Source organism: Tachypleus tridentatus, chromosome 10, assembly GCF_004210375.1.
Source record: "Tachypleus tridentatus isolate NWPU-2018 chromosome 10, ASM421037v1, whole genome shotgun sequence".
In the NCBI taxonomy this organism is placed as follows: Eukaryota; Metazoa; Arthropoda; class Merostomata; order Xiphosura; family Limulidae; genus Tachypleus; species Tachypleus tridentatus.
The window spans coordinates 38,933,946-38,958,980 of NC_134834.1; the positions used below are offsets into that span (position 1 = coordinate 38,933,946).

At 32.0% G+C, this 25,035-nt stretch overlaps 1 protein-coding gene across 2 annotated transcripts in view; it reads right to left on the reverse strand.

The window, feature by feature from the left end:
• abs (ATP-dependent RNA helicase abstrakt) overlaps positions 1-20,914 on the reverse strand; it is a 49,388-nt gene extending 28,474 nt beyond the window's left edge. The window contains exons 1-9 of one of the 2 annotated variants that reach the window (XM_076460913.1): positions 20,675-20,896; positions 20,390-20,509; positions 18,777-18,866; positions 15,053-15,209; positions 14,050-14,124; positions 13,487-13,547; positions 11,836-11,953; positions 4,265-4,356; positions 3,162-3,315 (exon numbers count right to left, since the gene is read on the reverse strand). In XM_076460913.1, the coding sequence (XP_076317028.1) occupies positions 3,162-3,315; positions 4,265-4,356; positions 11,836-11,953; positions 13,487-13,547; positions 14,050-14,124; positions 15,053-15,209; positions 18,777-18,866; positions 20,390-20,485 (843 nt within the window). In that variant the 5' untranslated portion in view covers positions 20,486-20,509; positions 20,675-20,896. Of the gene's footprint in view, positions 1-3,161; positions 3,316-4,264; positions 4,357-11,835; positions 11,954-13,486; positions 13,548-14,049; positions 14,125-15,052; positions 15,210-18,776; positions 18,867-20,389 lie in introns of both variants that reach the window. The other variant, XM_076460912.1, reaches the window with a different exon arrangement.
• Between the last annotated feature and the right edge of the window lie 4,121 nt (positions 20,915-25,035).

The window sequence follows — 25,035 nt, forward strand, 5'->3', positions numbered from 1 at the left end:
TGACACACACACAATAGCACTTATACAGGTTAGATGCACAAGAAAACTTCACTTAGTGACAAAATAAGCATGAACAGTATCACTTAGTTATTGCAAAGACCACTGGGAATACGCATCTGTAGAAAATGATTTTAATAATTATAAATTTATCTATCCTTACAAAAAAGTAAATCAATCTTAAGCCATGCTGAATGTTGCTTCCTAAATTATTGCAGTAATATTCATAAATTAAGCATTTCACAGCTAAATCTTCTAAATCAATGAAACTTTAGAACTTCATCACAAAACTTTTGATGTTCTTGCATAAACAATAGTTTTGTTTTGAGTTTACTTACTGATAAAGTATATTTTATTATAATTTACAGCTTTTAAAGTAAGTAAGATTAGCGTTTAGAAAAAGTGATTTTTTTATATCACTAGTGTGATCATTATCAAGTACACAATTTTTACTGTGAAGAACATTTTTGCTGTGATTGCACCCAGTAATAAAAACATTGTAGCTGTTCAAAAAGCTGATATTATGTACCATGAAAACTGTAATAAAATAAGACAAACAATTTTTTTACAGAGGCCAAATTTAACACATTTCTCAACCAACACTACAAATTAACCATATGACCTCTGGCTATGTCAAAGGTAACCACTCTCATCATATTTCACTACAAAAAAATACTAGGTGGGGAAACTGTATGAAATTTGATAAGAACTTTCTTAAATGTATGTTGTTTCCAAAAGAAAAGAACATATTTGATTTTAATTTTTTTACATTTTCTAAAATAAAAATTCATTATTTAATGTAGTTATTTGTGCACAGACCAAATAATTCACCAGCAATGTGATTTTCATGTTAAGTATAAAAATACTAATTCTCACTTTCATAATCTTTAGAACCTCCTAACTGAATATCAGTTTTTTAATGGTGAATATTTACAATTTCTTTGCTTTTTTCTCTCTACACCATCACAAATTCTAAGCATTATCATAAATGTACAGTGCAAGGAAATGTTTCAAATTATGCAAAAGAAATATGTAATACCTTTTAACTCTTCAATGAATAATCTACAAATATTTTTTGGGTCACATGTATAATTTCTCATCTTTTTCTTAATAACAACTTATAATTTATTTTTAATGTTTTATTTTTCTCTTCTGTTATTTATATTTGATCATTTATATCAAAGCACATCAACATTTCCCTGCAGGCAATGTAACATTACCTCAGTAAGATGATTAACCCCTCACCCTAGAATAATATTTACTGCACTTGTAAGTTTATCAAAGCCATTTTAATGATACAAAGTATAGAATAACTTAAAAAAAATCAAGTTATTTATTGAATGAATACATAAGGCAAGAAAAAATACCCAAGTGCTACAAACACCACTTTCAACAGTGAACTTAAGTCTCTTTTCACCACATTTGAAAACATATATGTGCATGGACATTACCTGTTACACTAATGAATTTCAAGAAAACAATTGCTATTTCTATTGGTTATAAGCATGCCAACACAATTTAACTCTTATTACAGACTCAGTAGAAGAAACTGACCTCATAACCACTTTATGTTTGTTATAGTTTTCATATTATTATAACTTTTAAACAGCAAGTATTTTTTAACAACATTTTGTAGATTACCAGTAAATGTTACAAGGCTCTTGTACACAAAATATTAAATTTTTCAATTGTGTTTTAAGTTTTTTTAAATAATGATTTGCTCTTGAATCTTCTCTTTTCAAATGTTGACTGTTCAAAATGTAGAGTAATTCTGATTTTAAGATGAAAAATACCTTCAGGCATCAGAAAATTGCTAAAAATTTCACATGCAGTCTTTATAATCTCTTAATAATTATCAAACAGTTTTGTACCTCTGTACGAGTTTTATCAACTTGACCAACTTTGTAAAATTATACATTTATATGTATACTTATGTTCACATTATTGATCTTCAATTGTGTATGACTAACATTACAGAAGTTCCAACGATGCAGTACATGTGAAGTCATATCCAGTAACATAAAGCTGGCTTTTTATATGCAAAAACGGCTCGTTTGGGTTGAGAAAATATTTTACATAGAAGAGCGAACAACGTTTCGACCTTCTATGTAAAATATTTTCTCACCCCAAACGAGCCATTTTTGCATATAAATTTCTCAACAAGTGGGTTTCTCGACATCACTGAAAGCTGGCTTTTATAAAGTCACCTGTCTTGGCTTTGTTCTAGTGAATCAGTATTTTGTAAAATAAGTTATATTATGGTTATAATACTTTAAATATGTATATATTTCATTGTTATTTACAAATAAGTGTGTAAAGAAGTACTGATAACAATGATCTCTTCTACTTAACACAACCTGTACTCACATTCTACTTGTCGTACTTTGCTAAGCATACTCGAATTTACATGTGAAGGATGTAAAACAAAATAATTCTTTTTTAGATTTTACCTGTGCATTTTCAAATAACAAAAAATCATAAATTACTACATTAGTACCACAGAAGTTCATTACAATTTATCAGACTTAGAAACTGAGCTGTATTTGGATGTATAAAAAAAAAACAATTTTTACTTCCCCTTCTTTCCCAAATTAAAAGACAAAAAAAACAAAAAAACCTTGCCAACTTTCTACCTTTAAGAGTTAGCGAAAATCATGTGGGAGAAATTCTGAGCTTTTGACTAGTTATAAAGCTAGGTACATAAAGAAGTATTTCAAAAAATGGAAGAAGTGTGTAGGATCATCATGTTTGATTTGCTAAATACAGTGATATCTCAGCAAATAAAATAGACGTTTCTATTTTCCTCAAATACCTCTCAACTAATCCATTATAAATTACAAAGAATGTGTACAAAAAAACAACAACAAAGAGACCAGCACTTTCAGAATGACTTTTCACTGCTGCAAGTTCAGTGTAGCTGAAAGGTTATGATAATGAGCAATTACTTCTTAGATAGTGAATTATTACAGAAATAATATTTTTACATAAACTTGCAGAAACTCCGAGATGCATGAATTGAGAGCAATGTGAAGAAAAAAAATATTTAAATGTGATATTTCAATATGTTTATCGAGCCTACAAAATTGACTTCCAACATTGGTCATAAATTTACATGTTTTTAAACAACTGAATATATTATCCTGCTACATATACAAACTACTTACTGAGGGACAGATAATCAGTCCATAAGGTCCTTCATTCTGAATGAAAGGTAATTTTTTTTCTTGTTCCAAACAAAACATAATAATGGGAAGGACAAACACAAGGGTCTTTCCGGAACCAGTAAAGGCAATACCTATCATGTCTCGACCTAAAAGACTGAAACAGACAGAAAACAGTTAAATTACCTAATAAACATAAATGAAAGCAACAAGCAACATATAGCAAACCTATTATCTTTCTCTTTGCAGATGAAATTATATGGTAAAATATGAAATCTGAAGAGACTCATATTTGAATAAAATGATTTTTAAACCTATTTTCAGAAATAATGAATTACAGTCCAGAGAAAATTTTTTTCAACCTATGCCAGCTTAGAAATTCTGTTTCAAAGGAAGTTCACAACAGGCATTTATTTTGTAGCACTTGATTTCTTTTACAGCAAAACACTTTGCCCAGTATAAATGTCAGCAAAGATAAAACAGTCTTTCACTAAGAGGAAAAATATATTTCAAAATTTCAAACACTATTATGCTAGCAAGTAAATTATATCATTACATCCATAACTCAGTTTATTGTATTATTTTACATTCCTATCTACTCAATAAGGAAACTGTTTTTCATGACTCATAACAATTTAATAAAGAGTGTGTGTTTTTCTTAGAGCAAAGCCATGTTGGGCTATCTGCTAAGCATGGTAAATCCGTAGACTTACCGCTGTACTAGCAGTGGACTATTTAATAAAGCAATTAAACTTTTCTTCCTACATGTTTAATTTCATAATTAAGCTGAATATATTCACCAGTGGCAGATAACATCAAGAAAATTATTCTAAATGATACAAGACATACAATTTATCTATATATCATTGATTCATAAATAATCATGAAAACAAAAGGTTATTATTCTATTACAGTAATTGTAACATTATATATATAACATTATTATATTATAATAATAATACATTTGTCACATTTTTCTAAAACAAAATATTCTATTATACAAATAACTTATTGAATTGTAACTGTTTACACACTATTAAAATTTCTGACATCTCCTCAAATGTTGTCCTAGAAATAAAGACTTTAAGTGCAACAGTTATACTCACACTGATGGTAACCCCTGCATCTGAATGGGAGTTGGCTTATTAATCCCTTTCCTCTTCAATCCATTCAGTATTGGTCGAGGAAATTTCATTTCCTTTAAAAATCCATCACAAAATGCTTTTTAGCATGGCTGTGCAATAAGTAAAAATATTTTCTTGTATTTAATATGCACAAAAATACTATACATAAAGCTAAAAGATTATTAAGATTTAAGATTTTCTTTCAGAGCCAACTAACTGATTTACACCAGCAGATGGCATCAGTGCATGTAACATGTATGTAACTATATCTTCCTATTAGAACTCATATGTTATTATGAATATTTCTCAACAACTGGCCAAGCTATTATTCAGAAATGCATACAAGCCAATTATAGTATCCATGGGTGAAGCTAATCTTTGAATGCATACAAGTCAGTCATTGTTTAGTTTGGTTTGAATTTTGCACAAACCTACATGAGGGATATCTGCACTTATCTTCCCTAATTTGGCAGTGTAAGACTAAAGGGAAGGCAGCTAGTCATCACCACCCACCATCAACTCTTGGGCTACTATTTTACCAATGAATAGTGGGATTCATCGTAACATTATAATGCCTCCACAACAGATGAAAGGGTGAGCAAGTTTGGTACAATTGGGATTCAAACCTGCCACCCTCAAATTATGAGTCAAGTGCCTCAACTACCTGGCCATGCTGGGCTGTCAGTCACTGTATCTATAGGTCAAGCAAATATTTGGGTATGCATGTAAACCAATCATAGCACCCTCAGAGACATGCAACTAGTAACAATAAAAATTGATTTCCCACTAATAAACAACACAAATTGCTAATTCTCAAGTTTATTAGTGATATACAGAAAATTGTTCAATAATACTGAGTATTATTGATTTCATAACAGTATGAACTGTATTATCTGAAGTATAAGCTGGGTTGTTTTATAGATTTATCTTTGTAGTGTGTATTGTCCTTTATGATAAATATACCATACATGCAAATTAATTATTATATGATAAAGAGACATTTTTGATATTGGATCTCAATACTTATTCCAAATTTTATTAGCCCAGTATACTAAAAATAAATTAAGTAACAATAAAAACTCAAATTATCTTATGATGTTTATTTCATTTATAACATAAAGGATGATTCATAATGTTAATACATAAAAAGATAAATTTGTTTCAAGACAAGCACAATAAGAAATGGAAACACATGGCCAATGATATCTTTGTATCTAAAAAAGAACATTACAATACTCAAAATGTAGGTTCAAAGAAACATTCTACAAACTGTTTATATTTCATTTTCTTTCTCAACTTCCACATTTCTTTTGGCCTCAAGAACAGTTTGGTTCTCAAAAGACCATGCTTCTTGTCATTCTTAAATCTATTACTTCTGGCAATAGTGCATGAAAATAAGAACCAATCAAGTTTAGGAAGAAACTTTTCAATTCAAAAATGCTATTTTGGGGATTTCATTCAATACTTATATTGAGAGATGTCTAAATAATAAAATCACAAACTAGTCTACCAGTTGTATGAAGCTGACCCTGTACTTGGTAATAATATGTATATCTTTCAGTTTCAAAGTATCATCAAGGAAAGTACAATAGAAAACTTTAACTAATAGTGCAGTCTGTAAAGGAGTTATTCCCTTAGCTTTCAGCAGACACTTGACTTCAATGACACCATCTGGCCATACAACAGCATCTGGGAAGGCTGTTAAGTATCCTTTCCCCATATCCACAAATAGGCCACATTTCTGTACTTGGTTTCCAGTTTTACAATTTCTCCTTAGTTTACCTTTCTCTTCTAATCAAAAGGACAGTCTATCACAGGAATCAGCAGTTGAGCAAGCTGATGAGCCTGTTGTAAACCTCTGACAGAATCAATCTGTAAAACAATATGACCTTAAGTAGAACCAGATATTCATAAATCTGTCTTATGGACAGATCAAAAAGTACCTGGTAGGTCCTCATAATATGAATAAGCACCAAAGCCACCCCCAGGCCAGATACATCTACACAAGCTAAACCACCATTAGAGAAAAGAGTTAGGGTTAAGAAGAGTAAGATAAGGGGTAGAGTTGCAATATATACTAGAACTGCCTCTTCACAGCAGCAAAAGCCTCTCACCTGCAGTAATGCCTGGATCTGATAGGAGATCGTGGAGGACCAACTCAACATAACACTGTTCAAGAGAGGTGAACCTGCACCCAAACTAGGCTACCTCTTTAAATAAAAATCATTAACTTCTTGAAACTTGTATTTACTAGAGAAACCTTAGATTGTGAGAAAAACAAGCCAATGTGCAAACCACAGATAGTCACAGCAAGAAGCTGAACTTCAAAGAAAAAAAAAGTAAAATGGAATGAGGTTACATTAAGAGATTTTAGCATACTTTAGTTTGACTGAAGTTTCAAAACTTATCTTTCTATTCCTGACCATTAGTCTACCTATCTTTCTCTTCATAATTCTTGGTTTTCTAATATCTGTTTTAAGGTCTGGTTTTTATCTATCCACATACAATAATATTTCAATAATAATACTAATGTTTTTCCTAAAACTGACCCTACCTATGATAAACTTTTCAAGGTTAGACCTACCACAGACCATCTACTAAAGTCCTTTGTTTCCCACTCCTGTTCTAAGTGGAACTAACCATAGACAAACAAATGTTGGGTATGAACTGTAAACAGGTTTCTAAACAAAGAAACGTATCAAGAGGGATATCAAGTTGTAGGTCCTGGCAGGAGCTATGAGTGAATACTGTCTGAAGTTTAAAACCTATATAGGCAAAGAGGGACAAATGTCAGCTACAGTTTCACACTGATGTTACTCTTCATTAAAGACAAATTTTTCACCACAGTATTGTTTATATACAAATGTCTGCTCTTTTCCTTTGTCTACAATTACTTTTTCTCTAAAGATTTTAATGTTTTGTATTACAGCATACACCAGTGCTTCTTTTTTAAACTTTGTTTAGACTGAAATGATTAAGTTTTATTTATTATTCATATACTTGTATGTACAATAATGATGCTTCATTTCACATATCAAAATCAGTTTACTATTTTATATATGAAGTTTATTTTTGCAGTTTTCTAAAATGTAAATAGTAAAATAACTATAAAAATGTGCATTCACTGATAGTGTTTTTTCGGTGCACAATTTTAAGCATGTATTTTATGAAGTTTTTTTTCCATTCTTGTTATTTTCACATTGGTTGTTACTTTTATGTTTCAACATTTGTACATACTTTTGTTTGTTAGAATGTATATAACTTAAGACTGTTTTCATGCAATTTGTATGTGCAACATTCCTCTTTAGAGATGTACAACCATTTGTTCATAACTTTATTACACAGACATTTGTAAGATACTGTATCTTGTTCTCAGGTCATCAAGTTTCTAAAGTTGCATAATTTGCTTTTATTTTACCTCAGTTTATACACCTAGAACAGCAACACAAATTTAGTAGATATACAATGTCTGATCAAAAAGTTCTAAGACTACTTCTGTTACATGTGCCAGTGTAGAGGCAGTGAGCTTCACTGAGGTATGCACAAATAGAAATCTACTCCACAAAGAAGCCATTTCTCCAGACCTCATACTCATGTTGCAAAAAAACGTGTTCAAAGACAGACGTATCTCTTGTCCCTGTAGTAATAAAAATGGCAGAAAAGAAGAGCAATATGTTTGCATCAAGATTTGTGTGAAAAATGGTAAAGGAGGAACAGAAATCCTTGAAATGTTAAGAACTGCCTTTGATTATGACAGCTTAAGTAAGGCTATCTTTATCAGTGTATAAAACACTTCCAAAATGGCTGGGAATCAGTCAAAGATGACCCACATTCTAGGCAACCATCAACTTAGTTCACTGATGAATGGTCGCTAGGGTGAGACAGTTAACCAGGCCTTTTATAAAGAGATCTTAAGTTGCTTGAGGGAAAAAGTTAGAAGACACCTATGCAAGCTGTGGGAGAATGGTCACTGGTTTCATCATGCCTTCACACGCTGCTGTCTGTTCAATAATTTTTGGCAGAAAAACATTCCTGTGATACCACACACCCCATATTCTCTAGATCTTGCCTTGCATGATTTTTTTTTCTGTTCCCAAAGATCAAAATTAACTTGAAAAAAAAGAGATTTGATGACATTCAAGCCATCTATAATAATGTGAAAGCAGAACTTAAGTGCATAACAGTTGAAGACTTCCAGCATTGCTTTGAAATATGGCAGGAACGTTGGAACAAGTGTGTATCAGCTGGGGAAAAATTACTTTGAAGGGGATAGCATACAACACTGAACCATGTACATTATTCTCCAAAATGAAAGTTAAGTCTCAGAATTTTTTAATTACATATATAGGCCTACAAAGTGCAAATCTCTAACTACGATACTAGTATATTAGTTACCTTGTAAAATATAGTGAAAGTTTGGCTACTATATATTACACATATACATAATTATTACTTATTTACAAATGTTTAAAATTTTAATTATTTTTATTAAAAACACAGAAGAATACATAAAACATACAATGAAAAACATAGATTTTAAGTACTTACAGTTATATGAGATTAGCTTGTATGCCACACATACCAAGCCTTACTGCAAGATTTGTTTATTCTTCCAAGTGGAGGATGAAAAGATATTGATCTTTATACACTTCAAATATACATATCAGTAAACGACAAAAAAAAAAAAAATAATCAGCTTACTATATCGGTGCACACAAAACCCCTGTAATTTATATGGATTTCTAAGCAACCAATATACGAGTTTAAAAAAAGTATTTTTTGTTCAGAGCAACAACTTGGTCATCATGCTTCAATAGCTTTTGCAAAATTATGACTTTCTTATTCAAGCTATTTAAAAATCACAGTCAGATTTACATACAAAGGAAACTGCTCTTTTTATTAGCTATAAATACTCAGTCAAAATAAGTAGAAGGGACTAGACAAAATATTTTTTTAAAAATGTAGTAGTGGGAGGAGCCAAACTACTAGTTACCTATATATTAACATTAAGTATATTAACATCGCAGCAAGTACAAGAGGCAGAAAGTTTTTGTTTTGCATTATAGCTTGTCAATATCTCCAATTTTAATTACCAATTTGTTAATCCCTGTGCCATAATAAACTACAAAAATGGAGCAACAACACAATAAAAAAAACATTATGTGATACGCAACAAATTGATATTTAGAAATTAAAATGTATATAATATTAAGATTTGAATTATAAACTATGTTTTGATGTCAATTCTAAAAGGTTATATTCTTTGACTTGCCTGCAGCAAAAGGGTTAATTAACAAAATAAAAAAAGGACTTTTTTGTGAACAAAGACTTGTTTTGTTTACTGAAAGCATACAAAATTTTGCACAGACACACAAAACATTAAAAATTATCATATGGAAAATATGATGGTCATTTTGGGGTAATGAAATTGGTTGAATTAGCTGAGCCCAAATGGAAAAAGTTAAGCATATTCCCAACATTTCCCTATTTAAAGAATGTGGGAAAGCCCTGTACACGTTATGATATAGAATTTTTTTTCTTTCCTCATGTCATATTGCAAAAATATCAGTTTATCCAAATGGTTATGTTAAATATTAATTTTGTGTTTAGTACTTTACGGTAACGGAAATAATTAAGGAAACAATACATGTCTTGATCCAGAAGGAACTACATGATGGATTCTCATGTATTTATCAGTAGTTATGGTACCATCAGTTTGGAATAGATCATCAACACTACGACGATGCAACCACAAACCTTTATTGATCTATTATCATGCATCACTAAAAATACTGTTCATTAACTACAATACCATTCTTTTTTTTCTCCACTACTAAACAAACTGCCATTTATTATTCTTGAACAATCAGAAAGTTATTTTTAGCTGTAATGAACACATTTTTTAGTTTTACTTATTTTGGATTGCCACTTCTAAGCAAATCATAACAAGCCTACATATACAAGCTGCATTGAAAATGTCAACATAAAACAAGACTCAAAAATGTATTGAAATGATTACAACTATCAAGAAGAGAAAGAAGCCCATTAAGATTCTCTCACCCTCTCATATGTAATGTGAGGAATCAGATGACTGTGAAGTTAAATGTGAAACAAATAAGGAGCACCTGGAAAATTTACCAGTAGCATGATAAGCAGCAATAACTAATCTCAAGGTAAGATAGTAAAATAAGAGATTCAGAAACAAACAATATAAAACTAACCCTCCTGGGATATTACAGATATAGGCTCATTATTTAAATTAGTACATAGGCAAATGCTAAAATGAATAAAATCAGCAGAAACAGCATCAAAAAAAGAGTGATTCTTAATGACAAGAAACACACTCGAAATAAAAATGTATCTCAGAACAAATAGCATGAGTATTACCAGCAAAAGTGTTAATACCCATACCAGCCATTCTGAGATAGAGAAAAAGGGTCAGTTGACAAGTTTTGTTCTTTATAAACAAAAGGCAAAGTGACCAAAGAAAAACACAGAAAAACTGATGAAGAAAATTCATCAACATAAATAAAGCTGATATTCTGTGACAGAATTACTGATGACGTCCCAAATATATTGACAAATTATAACAAAGCAGCAAAAAAATCCTGTTACTCCAAATAGAAATTCCAATGAGGTAAACAAAGGTGATGCAAGTCTCAAATATATTAACAAGTCACAACAAAGAAGCCAAAAAATCTCTCTGCACACCCATAATATAATGTGGAAAAGAAAACAAACCTGAAAAGGAAAAATTTTCAAATTAGCAGAAGCATATCAGACACAAAAATAAAGTCCAAATACATGCTAAATAGAGTTTAAGAAAGTGAATAATATGAGTATTAACATGAAAACCTGGTTTTATGCTGGAAGGTACGGCTTAAGTAGTCCCATGACAAGTGTGCAAACAAGTCATTTATAAGATCAGAAAACGGAAAACGATAGGTAGGAATAATGCAAGAATTATACTGTATCAAAAACATTCCAAACATTAAGTCACACAAAATTGACAAAGTAAATTCTACTAAACATTAAGAGGCAAACAGTGTTTCACAAGTAAGAGTAACCATTTTGAAACTGCTCTTGACATAGTGTGGTTGCAATTACTTGTAAAGGCTTTATAATGGTGCCACTTTTTGTTTGGTTGAATGATAATCAGTGTAAACTATCTACACATAACTATATTCTGAAGCACTTCATTGTTCACACATTAAAGGTGTGAAATTCCTAAGGTATTTGCTATTTAGATCCTTTTTCCATACTAGCTTGAAATACTGGCATATCCTATACATTTTTGGATTAGTTCTGTTAACGTGAAAAAGATAAACGTAAAAAGTACTTGAAAATACACTTATGTAATTCTCATGCATCATTAAAAGATTGTTTTCTTTCAGGGTTTGTTTCAAATTAATTGTTTTAGGTTATTTTAAATAATTCTACTTTAGATACAAAAAATTAACAACTGAAAGATGTAATGATGATATTTTTCCTACCATGAACTCTACTACTTTATTTTAAATAGAATTTTTTTTATGCAAATAATGAATAGCTACCTTAAATGTTTTTATTGGTGGAGGTGGACTTTCTCCTTCAACAAGAATCCTGTTTTTCCTTCGTACCCTCTCATGACGCTCTTCTGACATGGCTAAAATATAACGAGGAGGTTTCCAACTGAAATAGAAAGTTTTATGTTAATGAAATGAAAGAATTCACACTTTATAGACTTGTTTTAAATCATAAACTCAAACATTCCAATTCCTCAATGAGTGTCACTTGTAACAACTTTGCAAGATCTAGCAAATCACAACTGTATATAATCAAAAACCAAGTTTGTATTATTTTTGGATGTTATTGTTTTTATACAACACTTCATACACTTCAAGGTTACATTAAACACAACAGAAAGAAAATTATTACAGTTTGAAAAAAACTAAATGCTTTATTAGATTTCCCTCATATATATCTATTTGTACTTAATATCTCACATGTTGAGACCCATGTTATTTGTTTTTAACATTTTCCCTACTTAAATACTTTTGTGCCAGAAAATAGTTTACAAAAACACTGAATAATAATTATGATGTTAATTTTATAAATTGATAAAAAAAGACTAAACTTAATGCTTCTAGTATCTGTAATCTGCGAGTTTCTGAACTACATTGTTTTTTTTTTCTTATTGTAGCTGCAGTTTGTATTGGTGTCTATCAATAAAGGATATGGAATTACAAATAATATAATGTCGTTTTCAAACTTCTAGATTTAGTACAAGTTGAGCTTTTACTCACTAAGATCACATGTATATTCTTCATATAGCCATGACAAATAAACAAATATCTCAGGTTTCAAAACAGATTAGCCCACCAGCTAAAAATCCACTGAGAAAGTGATATTCTACATTTTAAGACAATTTAAACAACTTGCCAATAATCCTGAAGATATTCTAATTTTACCCTCACAAATTTAGAAGAAAAAGGCTAATAAAGCCACACTTCAAGGTTGAACATCGTGTTTCTAATGATAGTTCCCAACTAAGAAATATTTTCTAATTTCTGGTTATGTTTTTTGTTGCTAATACTGGATATGTGTAATACAATTTCCACTTGAAAGCTAAAAGATATTTTTATAGAAGAAGGATTCAAATACTGATAATTAGAGCTAGAAAGTTTACTGGCCTAAAGAGTTGTGCAATAACATTTTTTTTTCAAGCATTATCAAGACAGTAAAATTTATATATTTTCTATGATATCATATAATTACTTCTGTGGCAAAAAACAAATCAAACAAGCATGATAATTAATATAAAACAAGATAAAATTGATTTATTATATAAAAAGATAATTTTCTGACTAATACCAAAAGAAATTGATTTTAACATACTAGTCCATTCTTGGATCAATTTTAGGCTAATAATGTAAATAATATGACATTTAAGCAAAAGGAATTATTTGTATTATTTTTCAAAAAAGTGTTTTACAATAAACTTTTATAAATTTCAGAAGCTGAAAACTATATACATAATTACAAATCACATGTTATTTTATATTACACAAACCTCTATTATTTTAGGAAGTCTGTTCCACATTTCTGCAAACTGGCTTAGTATTTTTTTTCCAAGTTACTTGGTACAAATTCATGCACCTAGAGCTCAAAATTAACAAAAATACAAATTATTTTATAAAATTTATTTTACATACACAAACTAACCCTGTTTTAATTGGATCTTCATACTGTACTCCTTTAGCAAGCTCAGCAACTCCCATGAGAGCTAAATTAATATTTTTAAAAAATTGATTAAAAAATAACAAAGATAATGAATATATGCTTCTATAATTACTCATGGGTATTAATGTTCTGAATACATCAAACAAGAAAAGTAACGTAAATGCACAACAGCATTTAATAATTAGCATTTTTAATACATACTAAGAAAAACACAGATAAGAAATACACTTAGATTACAATTAAGTTCACATCTGAATGTGAAGCAAATAATTTAATATTCTTTATACAGCAGCATAAGGACCTTAAATAATGTGTGCTTGTCAGACTAGCTCTACGAAACGCAAAGCTTACTATTTAAATACTAGTAATCAAAGAAACATATACAACCATCTTTCATACATATACACAAATAAAAAAAATACATGTTACTGAACTACTAAATTAAAAGTAAATTCAAAAAGTCCACTCTTTTTGTTAAATGCAAAAATAAATAAATGTAATCTGTTACTGAATTTTTGTATGTAAGAAAAGTTTAAAGAAACTACCTTTCTTTTCAGCAACACTTTCCAAAATTTTTTCCTCTTCTTTTAGTTGTTTTTCAAGAGCACTTTCTTTACGAGCTAGAATAACAAAGACCAATAAACATTAGAAAAGTTATCATAAAAATATCTTAACTGAAGAAAACTGGAAGTGTTTTACAAAAACAGTTAAATATATGTTACAAGAGCTTTTGTTTATACACGAATTATTTTATTTATTCATATATTTCAAAAATACATAAAAAGTAACAAGATAGTTAATTCTCACTTTTATAGATACCATGATATCTCAAACCTTGGCAATTACTAATACTTGCTACTGAGTAAGAAGAATTAAAAAATTAAAAAAAAAATGTTGGTGAAAGAATGCTGCTACACAGTTATCTTTCCTTTAGTCAGAAGTAAAAAAAAGAACAAGGTTGAGCACAGACAGCCCATTATGTAGATGGGTCCGGCATGGCCAAGCGTGTTAAGGTGTGCGACTCATAATCCAAGGGTCGTGGGTTCACATCCCCTTCGCACCAAACATGCTCGCCCTTTCAGCTGTGGGGGCATTATAATGTGACGGTCAATCCCACTATTCATTGGTAAAAGAGTAGTCCAAAAGTTAACGGTGGGTGGTGATGACTAGCTGCCTTCCCTCTAGTCTTACACTACTAAATTAAGGATGGCTAGCACAGATAGCCCTCAAGTAGCTTTATATGAAATTCAAAAAACAAACAAACATTATATAGCTTTAGGCTGAACAATAAATATACATAATAGTAATCTTGTGATTACTTCTATAGAAGTAATAATTGTAAATAGTAATCACTGAAAACCATAATAACCATTAGTTAATTATTTTCATAGCAGTTGATTTAGCTCCAATTTTGATCAATCACTTGTTGTAATAATTAATAACACTCAAATAGAAACACTAATAAATGTCACCTTTGCTAACAGATAATTAATTATATCAATTAAATCTGCAAACTGTACTCACAATGTGCTTATAGAAAGAACATACCTTCTGCTTTCTTTTTCAATTCATTATGCTGGTCAAGAAGACTGACATTAGACTTTCTACCATACTGATCTTCATCTTCATCATCATCAGGATCAGTAGTTGATCGTGCCCTATCTTCATCTAACAGAAGTGCTCCTAGGCGGCCTGTCTTCAGTAGCTGTTTATAACACATAACAAATACTTTAGATATACTGTATCTCCTAACAGAAATGTCACCAAACAACAGCTTTTGGTAGATAACTATTCATAGCACACAAAATTACAGCATTTTTATACATAAAAATATCAAAAGAATAACAAATTAAAAACATCAAAAGTTCTAATTTTGCATGCAGGTCTGCTACTAAGTATATAATTTGTATTTCTAATCAATTGCACACTTTAAGAGCTATAAATGCATAAAAGAAAATATACACAAGAGTTCACACTTTGAGACAAACCAGGTGACACAGGAAAATTAACTCTCTCACTAGAGACTCAATCAGCTCAACCAAATTCATAACCCCAAACTAACCTTTAGAGTTTCAATAATGTAATTTTTAACATGTTTTGTGCATCTTTATAAAATTTTGCAAGCTTTTAGTAAACATTACATCTTCTGCACACAAAAAAAAAATCTGAATTTTTAATTAATTATTTTTCCTAAAATTTTCACTACAAATAGATTGAGTCAAAGTGCTGGTTGCTTTGCATGAAACAAATTTCATATTAACATAAAAACACTTTTCTCAACTAAAAATTGTCAAATTTTATTTGCATAATCTAACAAACTTCTTAAGTAAATTTTAATGTTTTTCTTCAGTAAAACTTTGTACTTTGTTATTTTATCTACCATAATTCTAACCATATTTGTTTAATCTTACAAACCTCGTAATACCTAAAAATAAATACCAAAATAAATCTAAATTGCCCCTTTTTTCTTTCTTTAGTGACTTCAAACTGTAACAGAAAACTACAAATTTTTATCCTAAAATAACATGAAGCTCATAACAACATCCATCTGTTTCTACTTAAATTTAATTTTCTTATTGCCCTTTGAACCATCTCTAACTATACTCTCATCACACAAGTTGTAAATTACAAAGCAAAATGTGAAGCTTACATTTCTGTATCCAATTACGTAATACAGGAGCTATTCACAAACATACCTTGCAAAGAATATTTAATATTATTTTTTCTTTAGCCATCTAATCTACCCTCACATTTCTAATTTTTGTGTTTTATTTGCTTTTATAACAATAAATAAAGAATACACATGATATATATATATATATATATATATATATATAGAGAGAGAGAGAGAGAGAGAGAGAAAACTTGCATGGGCCTTTCATTTTTTGTTTCTGTTGACTGTTGATAAAATTTATACTTACTTCTTTGATACTAACAGTTCTATTACACTACATAATGTTTTATTTTATTAAGTAAAATCATAGAATTGTAACACACTAAACATATACAATATCCTATAAAACCAACGTGCCACATGGTTCAATTGTGATAAAGCATGCAAAAATCCTCCACTAACAAAAGTGGGACAGATCCTCCTATAGAAATTGACTCCCACTATACAGTTGAGCCTAATCTTCACTTTGAGATTAGTCACTAAATATGTCTCTGGAAGTGTAGAGGATGGAAGGAAAATGCGAGAGGATGCAAGTATCTACCAGAAATATATTTTCAGTGTTGGAAAATATTAACTTCTGATATGGTTACTTACCTTCCCTCACAGTCACAGCTAGAATCCCACATTCAGCAGGTGGAGGGATAAGCACCTTTCATAAGCATCTGAAGAACAGCCATGCAGTGTGCCATCTCTATCGAGAGGAAACACATGGAAGACCATGTCACATTTGAACCAGGTATATTCTTCATCCATGTGAATCCAACAGGTATGCTGTTACAATCAAAGAGTAGAACAAGATAACAAACTGATATCTCAAAGGAAAAGAAATGTGTGTAGACTGACTAGGGCACTGGAAGGAACTTGACCGATCCATGGTACGAAGAAAGTCCTTAACCATTCCCCTCAGGAACTAGGAACAGCCTCTATTCTAAGAACCTACACCACCATGTATGCAAATGCAACACAACCTGCAACAATAAACCCCAGGAATGTAAATCTGAACAACATCAGAAAGGTGGTAATGCAATGTGGAGGATCATTTCCAGCCCACACCTAATTAGCATTGGGAATGTGATATCCAGTTCATGGTAGCAGAAACTTTCCAGCACATTCCTACATGGGTACTTATATTAGCTGGTCCAGCTCCAATCAAAACCAGATGCTCAGAAAACAACATCCAGGCAGCAACAGGAGGGAAGGTTCCCCAACCAGAGGGGCAAATTGCACATATAGATGTAAAAGTCCAGATTAGACTGGTGGCATCTGTTACACATGTGGATAGATCCCAAGCTCCATAAAAGAAACTGAACAAAAGCTGTGTGTGTGAAGCTGGAGTGTGGAAACAGAGAGATGAAAACCACATTTCAGCTGAACAGAAAGAATCTACAAGAAGGACCGAACAAAGAGTGAACTGGGTGAGATAAATTACTTGAGATAGAAGACAGATATTAGGATATGCATAAAAAAAAAAGTCCTTACTATTCTGGATGAATGCATCCACAGTCAAAGCCAAAGGATGTGTAACTGGGTACCAAAACAAAGGAAGCTTGGCATTCAATTGAGTAGCATATGTACCTAGCTGGTGTGTGTCCAACAGAGAGAATAACCACCTAAACACCTGGGAGTTGAGAGACCACTTCATGCATACAATATTGTTGGGATAGGACAAACAATCCATGACAAGATAAACTAATATAATTATACTATACAATGTAAAGGTCATGAACATTGAAATATTGGATATATGTTTCTATTTAAAATAGAAGAGAACATTTAAAAGCTCAGCAATCTCAATCTTCATCAAGTATCTTGCCTAACCTTTCATGGACCTTGGCCTATTTTGACATTCTGTCTACTTTTAACATTTCCAAATGCCTATTGGCCTAATAAAGTCGAAAGAGAGGCTTGTATATCTGATGTTTGACCTTTAACCTTTCAAACCATGGAGAAATCATTATCTTATCCTGTTGATTCACCTGTATTTAATCTCCTTTTGTTTTAACTTTCTATCAAAGAATTAATATCTATAGAATTTTGCTTAATTCCAGTATCTCTTTGGAAACCCTCACAATACTGCTAAAATCTCAAACATCTTCAACAAAAATCCTATCATCAGCATTATTTAATGGCCAAATTCCCATTTTAACCATTTGCTTACTTTTACCAGTTAAAAAAAATCATTATTGTAAGTTCACATGCATTACTTTATTGTTTTTGTAACCAAATAATCCTGCAAAGCCTCCATCCTATCTGTTAGAACTTCAACTTCTTGATTTTAAGCATTTATCCTTGAGTTTTCTTTGTCATAGTAAATCAACTACACTAATTTTCCTTGTTTTCCTTTTTTACTCTTTTTAGACACATAATCCTGAATTAACATTAATTTATTTTAAAAGTTTTCAAAATCTGTCTCAGATCATTTTCACATAATCTCAATTCACTAGCAATACACCTTGTTTTATGGTCTCAATATTTCCTGTGTAAATATAAGAAAGTTTTTATTTTAATAATACCAGCATTTTGCAAAACATTAAACTTGGTTATAAAAAGGTCACTTTCCTCCCAATATTCCCTTGTTTGTAACATTGAAAACATTACCTGTTGTTTCCTTCTTTCTTTAAGTGGAATGTAGGGAACATAATCATCATCATTTGAATCACTACTACTTTTCTCTTCACTTTCATTAAGCTGCAAAAAAGTGTTTCCATTATCACATATTGCCAGCAAATGTTACTTAATAAACACTAATTTGTTCTGTAACTACTTAAACATTTCCATTTTGCTGTTGAGGAAAAGAAAGAATAATAAACAGCCAAAATATTACAATTACAAAAACTGTGTAATAGACAAAAAAAAATACAGACAATCAAAAAAATATAAACCAAAAAATAACAGGTTATACAAAGGCTGAATTGTTAAATAATATGGCTTGGTAACTATTTTATTGTTAAGCAGTTTAGATTTAAATGCTTTATCATTAAGACATACTTGCACATAATGTCAATACATTCTACAAAAACCGAGAAGTTTTAGTGTTCCATTAGGTCACTTTACACAGAGTAGGAAAAGCAAAATTATGATTAGCAAAGTACACTTTTTGCTGTTACCACATTTTACAAAATACTGTAACATAATATCAGCTCACATCAGTCAGTGATAAAAATTAAACATGATGTAAATATAAAGCTAGTAGCAAATAAAAAGGTATAAAAAGTGTTATATAAAATACTACTTTTGTATATTTTTCGTTAAATATCATTCAGTTCCTTTTAACATACAATTTCAATCTGATATATCCAATAACCAAACCGACATTGAAATTTATCATTTAACAATGTGTATCATGCCCTCGTGGTATCAAGAAATTATGCATAAATTATTTTTTTTGTTGTATTTTGATACTTATCACAATCTTAATTTCTTTGAAAATTTTCTTACTGCTCTAGATTTTCTGGATTATCAGACGTGGATATGCAAGTTACTTCCTGTAATACAAACATTAAAACTTTGATATTACACATCATTAAGTAGCTTTTGTTATTGTTTTTTAATGTGAGTGATGTGTGTAAGTATAATACTGGGTTCTTGTTTTGTTTAGAAATTCACACAAAGCTTCAGGTCAATCTGCACTAGCTGTCCCTAATTTAGCCGTGTAAGACTAGAGGGAAGGCAGCTAGTCATGGAATAGTAGAACTGACCATCACATTATAATGTCCCCACAGAGATGAAAGGACAGTATGTTTGGTGTGAAGTGGAATCAAATCCATGGTCCTCAGAATGCAAGTCAAGTGGCCTACCCACCTGACCATTCTGGACTCTTATCTTTTGATACAGTTAACATTCAGAATTAACAGAAGTAATGTTTATGAATCTATACTGTATAAGATTATGAATAACAACATAAAATATATTAATATAATGATTAGCTTCAAAACCAAAGTTAACTGAAAATTAAGGCAAGTACGAAATAAAAAGAAAAGTAGTGTCGAAATTCAAGATGTTACGAATTTTTAAGTAAAACATTGTATTTTATTTTTACATCTACCCTGTTAATAACAGTGTTCTTGTTAAATTCTTGTGCAGCGTTATCAACACACTTAATGTTAGGCCTCGTACATTCACATTCAAAAGTTGTATTGTGAAACCCCCTTTTACGAATCTATGCTTACATAATAATACATTTATCTAAATTATAATGTTATTACGCTTACCTTTCTAAAATGCTTACTATGATCATCCTTTTCATTCGTAAGCTTAACAATACTTCCTTTTAAATACTGACCATCACCATTTGATTTTGTGTCCATCTTGAATTTTATAGGTTAAAATATCTGCAAATGAATGAAGTTATTACTATTAATACTTGATTAACTTTTTGCAGTTTTGAAAATATTGGGCCCAATTTATATACATAATAGTTTCTTACATACGTTACAGTTTCCAAAAGGTAATCTGAGGTTTATGTTACCAGCATTAGAAACTGTAAAACATTGTACCTTACTTCTCCACCACTTTCACTATATTCTCTTGCTTTCAAACAAATTGATCTACCCGAAAAATTATAAACCAAGCAATGAGAATATTAGGATTAGCTGATAGGCTTAGCGCATGAAATGACACATTTTTGTTCTATAGTTAAGTGCCAGAAGATATAATAATTGCTAACATTCCTCCTATTTTTAATTAAAAGATGGGGCAAGCATTTCATGGGGTATCAGTATAGACGAATTAGTTTTACTATGAAAGAAGCTATTAAAAAAAATACTTTTTGAATTACGACATAAAAGATAACTATCATAAATTCACTGACAAGAAATTTTTCCATTTCAGCCGTAGAAGCATTAAAAAGAAATGACAAATCCCACTATTGATTGATAAAGAGTGGTCCAAGAGTTGGTGGTGTGTTGTTTTTTATAAATTTCGCGCAAAGCTACTCGAGGGCTATCTGCGCTAGCCCTTCCTAATTTAGCAGCGTAAGACTAGAGGAAAGGCAGCTAGTCATCACCACCTACCGCCAACTCTTGGGCTACTATTTTACCAACGAATAGTGGGATTGACCGTCACATCATAACGTCTTCACGGCTGAAAGGGCGAGCATGTTTGGTGCGACGGAGATTCGAACCTGCGACCCTCAGATTGCGAGTCGAACGCCTTAATTCACCTGGCCATGCCGGGCCGGCAGTGTATGTGTGTGTGGTGTTGATTCAGTTATTCTTCTATAGTCTGACATTTAATAATTAGAGACAATTAGCGTAGATTTCCCTTGAGAAGACTTGTGTGAAATTTAAAAAAACAAAACAAAAATAAACAGGGAAATATATATAAGCCACTACGTAACTTTGCGCTAAAATATCCCTCCCCAAAATGTTGTTTATCTATTTTTAGTTATGTTATTTATCATATGGATGATGGAAAAGGTGTGGACTTGTGGAGTTAGATTTTCATAGGATTGGCTAAAAAATAGCGCGCGTTCGATTTAGGGTTAGTTTGTTTGTTTGTTTGAATTTCGCGCAAAGCTACACGAGGGCTATCTGCGCTGGCTGTCCCTAATTTAGCAGTGTAAGACTAGAGGGAAGGCAGCTAGTGCTAGTCATCACCACCCACCGCTAATTCTTGGGCTACTCTTTTACCAACGAATAATGGGATTGACCGTAACGTTATAACGCTCCCCACGGCTGAGAGAGCGAGCATGTTGGGTGAGACGGGAATTCGACCATGAAACCTTTGGATTACGATCCAAATCCTTAACCCACCTGGCCATGTCAGGCCTCTTTGATTTAGGGAAGGACTAAATTGGATAATAGCGTGATTGGATGAGAGAAAATTAAGTTATTATAATGAGTGGTGTGCCTTAACGATCAATGCATGAACCTTTGCTTTTAAATTTTTATATTAATGATAATTATATGAGCCTATTTGTATGTGACTAAAATAAATTTGCTGATAACGTTAGAATAACGGGTACTTCTAAGTATAAGGAGCTACCAGTGTAAGAAGGAATCTACGTGCTTTCACTATAAGCAGTGAAAGCTATGGAGCTCTTTCTACACTCCTTTATAAAAATAATTATTTTAACCAGTTTCTTCAATGTTTAAAGTGGGGCCCACCTTTTGGGCTCACAAAATGTCTAACTCTTAAATATTCTTCTTTTTGAGGGGCAAAAATATCTGGAGGTACTACATTTTCATCATTCCCCCGTGAAGAGATTTACGAAAGTCCCTCTATAATAGCTTAGTCAGGATAAGCGAGAGGAGTCCTTCAAGCTATATCCAGCGAATAAGACAACATTTATGGTTTACTATTAATTTTATTCATAAAATTCGTTCTAGAATACTTTATTTAAGCTTTTCTAGAGGTTAGTTCGACCTAATGTTATAAATTTTAGTGTATGTTTTTCCACAAAGCAAGATATGTTAGGTGCTTCATCCCACACGAGGTTGAAAACTGCCTTAATGCTCGCGAACAATTAAATGCATTAATTGTCAAAGCCCTCACGCAGCAAGTTACAGAGCTATAAAGAATTAATTGAACTCTAGTCCAGCACAAACGCAACTACTCAGACCACAGCACTAACATTCCACCCAACAACTTCTAATCACCAAAACAGGGCTCCATTACTACCAACACCACATAAACAAAGACCAATCTTTTCTTCGTCAATAACAAGACGAAGTACACTACACAAGCCTCAACACCGTCTCCATTCATTTTCACTTTCCATATTAAACGACAAAACTTCAGAACCCACCCCTTAAGTAGACAAAACACATTAATGCAAGGAGCCAAATACAAGAACACTCGAACTTTATCACGGTTACCTTATTATAAGTTCACTAGGTTTTCTTACTAACTGTGCACATTTCCATAATGACCATACACTACCATAGAATAACACACTACACTCATTAACCACGTTTGTGAATCAGCAAGACATATTTCCACTACCTAATCTTAAGCTACATCACATTACACTTCACACTGAAACCCGTAAGTGTAAAGTAGAATATTCAGAAACACAGTAAAAATTCTGCATATAAACTGTAAAATGTAGATAACAAAAAACTTGAATTCTTGCCCTAGAAAACAATATTGACGACGTAATAATAATAACAATTTTAGAAACCACAACTAAAGAAGGCACCAACATAGACCTCCCAAACAACCTCTCAAAAATAAACGAAAGTATTTTGTGCAATATCCAGCTTAACAACACGCAGTCTATTTCACTTTTAACCATATACTGTTTGCCACTGAACTTAAAGTTATTTCAAACCTATTTACTTATGTAGCCTAGATCCATTCTATTCGGTAACTTCAATATCCCCCACGTTGATTTCCACAACTATTGCACTACCGCTAGAAGAATGGCCATTCACAACTTACCAGTGAACAACATGTACGTCATTAGCACTAATCACCTAACACACTACTATACAGTCGCTGACCTTGCTATAACCTCTACCTTACTCCCGGAACTTCTCTGTACACCCACTGTGTCCAGTGACCATTTTTCTATCTATTTCAGTCTACAAATTAATAGACAGAACGTGCCTTCAAACCTCCCACGGGTTTTCGATTACACGAAAACACATTGGAACAACTGCAACACATTACTAGACACTCTTCTACCTTATCCTATTGCTATGATTGCTTGCAAAGGTGACCTAAAGAGTTACGTAGAAAAGATCACAAATGTCATTACTCAAGCAACTAAAATAACAACCCATTCAACCGATAAAAGTAACATGTTACAACACTGGAAACGTAAGTCAGAAATACATAGCCTAATTCTAGAAAGAAGACGCCTTGTTTGTTTGTTTTGGAATTTCGCACAAAGCTACTCGAGGGCTATCTGTGCTAGCCGTCCCTAATTTAGTAGTGTAAGACTAGAGGGAAGGAAGCTAGTCATCACCACCCACCGCCAACTCTTGGGCTACTCTTTTACCAACGAATAGTGGGATTGACCGTCACATTATACACCCCCACGGCTGGGAGGGCGAGCATGTTTAGCGCGACGCGGGCGCGAACCCGCGACCCTCGGATTACGAGTCGCACGCCTTACGCGCTTGGCCATGCCAGGCCGAAAGAAGACGCCAAAGAAGTTTCATTGCAACACGAGACCCATAACTAAAACCATATATAGAGGAAAATATACACTTTAATTTAAAGAAAAAAATATCTGTCTTGAAAAATGACAATTGGCTACAATTTTGTAACACGGTTGAGAACTTTGAAAACTAAACCATAAGAATTCTGGAAAAAAAAAATTAAATATTTAACATTAGAGAAAACAACAACAAATTATTTCACCACATTAAATTAAATGATATAAACACTAAAACAAACACTGACAAACTGATTTGTGAGTCAGTTATTACACACATTCATATTCTAATATCGATTCACTCAGTTCATTCAACAACTGGCCTGGTGGGTTATTACGCGTTTGACTCGTAATCCGAGGGTCGCGGGTTCGAATCCCCGTCGCACCAAACATGCTCGCCCTTTCAGCCGTGGGTGCGTTATAATGTGACGGTCAATCCCACTATTCGTTGGTAAAAGAGTAGCCCAAGAGTTGGCGGTGGGTGGTGATGACTAGCTGCCTTTCCTCTAGTCTTACGCTGCTAAATTAGGGACGGCTAGCACAAATCAAACAACTTCAGGCCATTCAGTCTTCTTAGCTGTTTAGGCAAATTACTTGAACGCATAATGTCAAGCAGCTTTTCCTGTATTGTGAAAACAACTTGATACCAAACATCCAAAGCTCTTCCCTGAAAGGTTGGCAAACTGTAGACCACCTAACCACATTAACTGAACCCATTCACAAAGCATTTAATAACAACTAATATACTCTAAC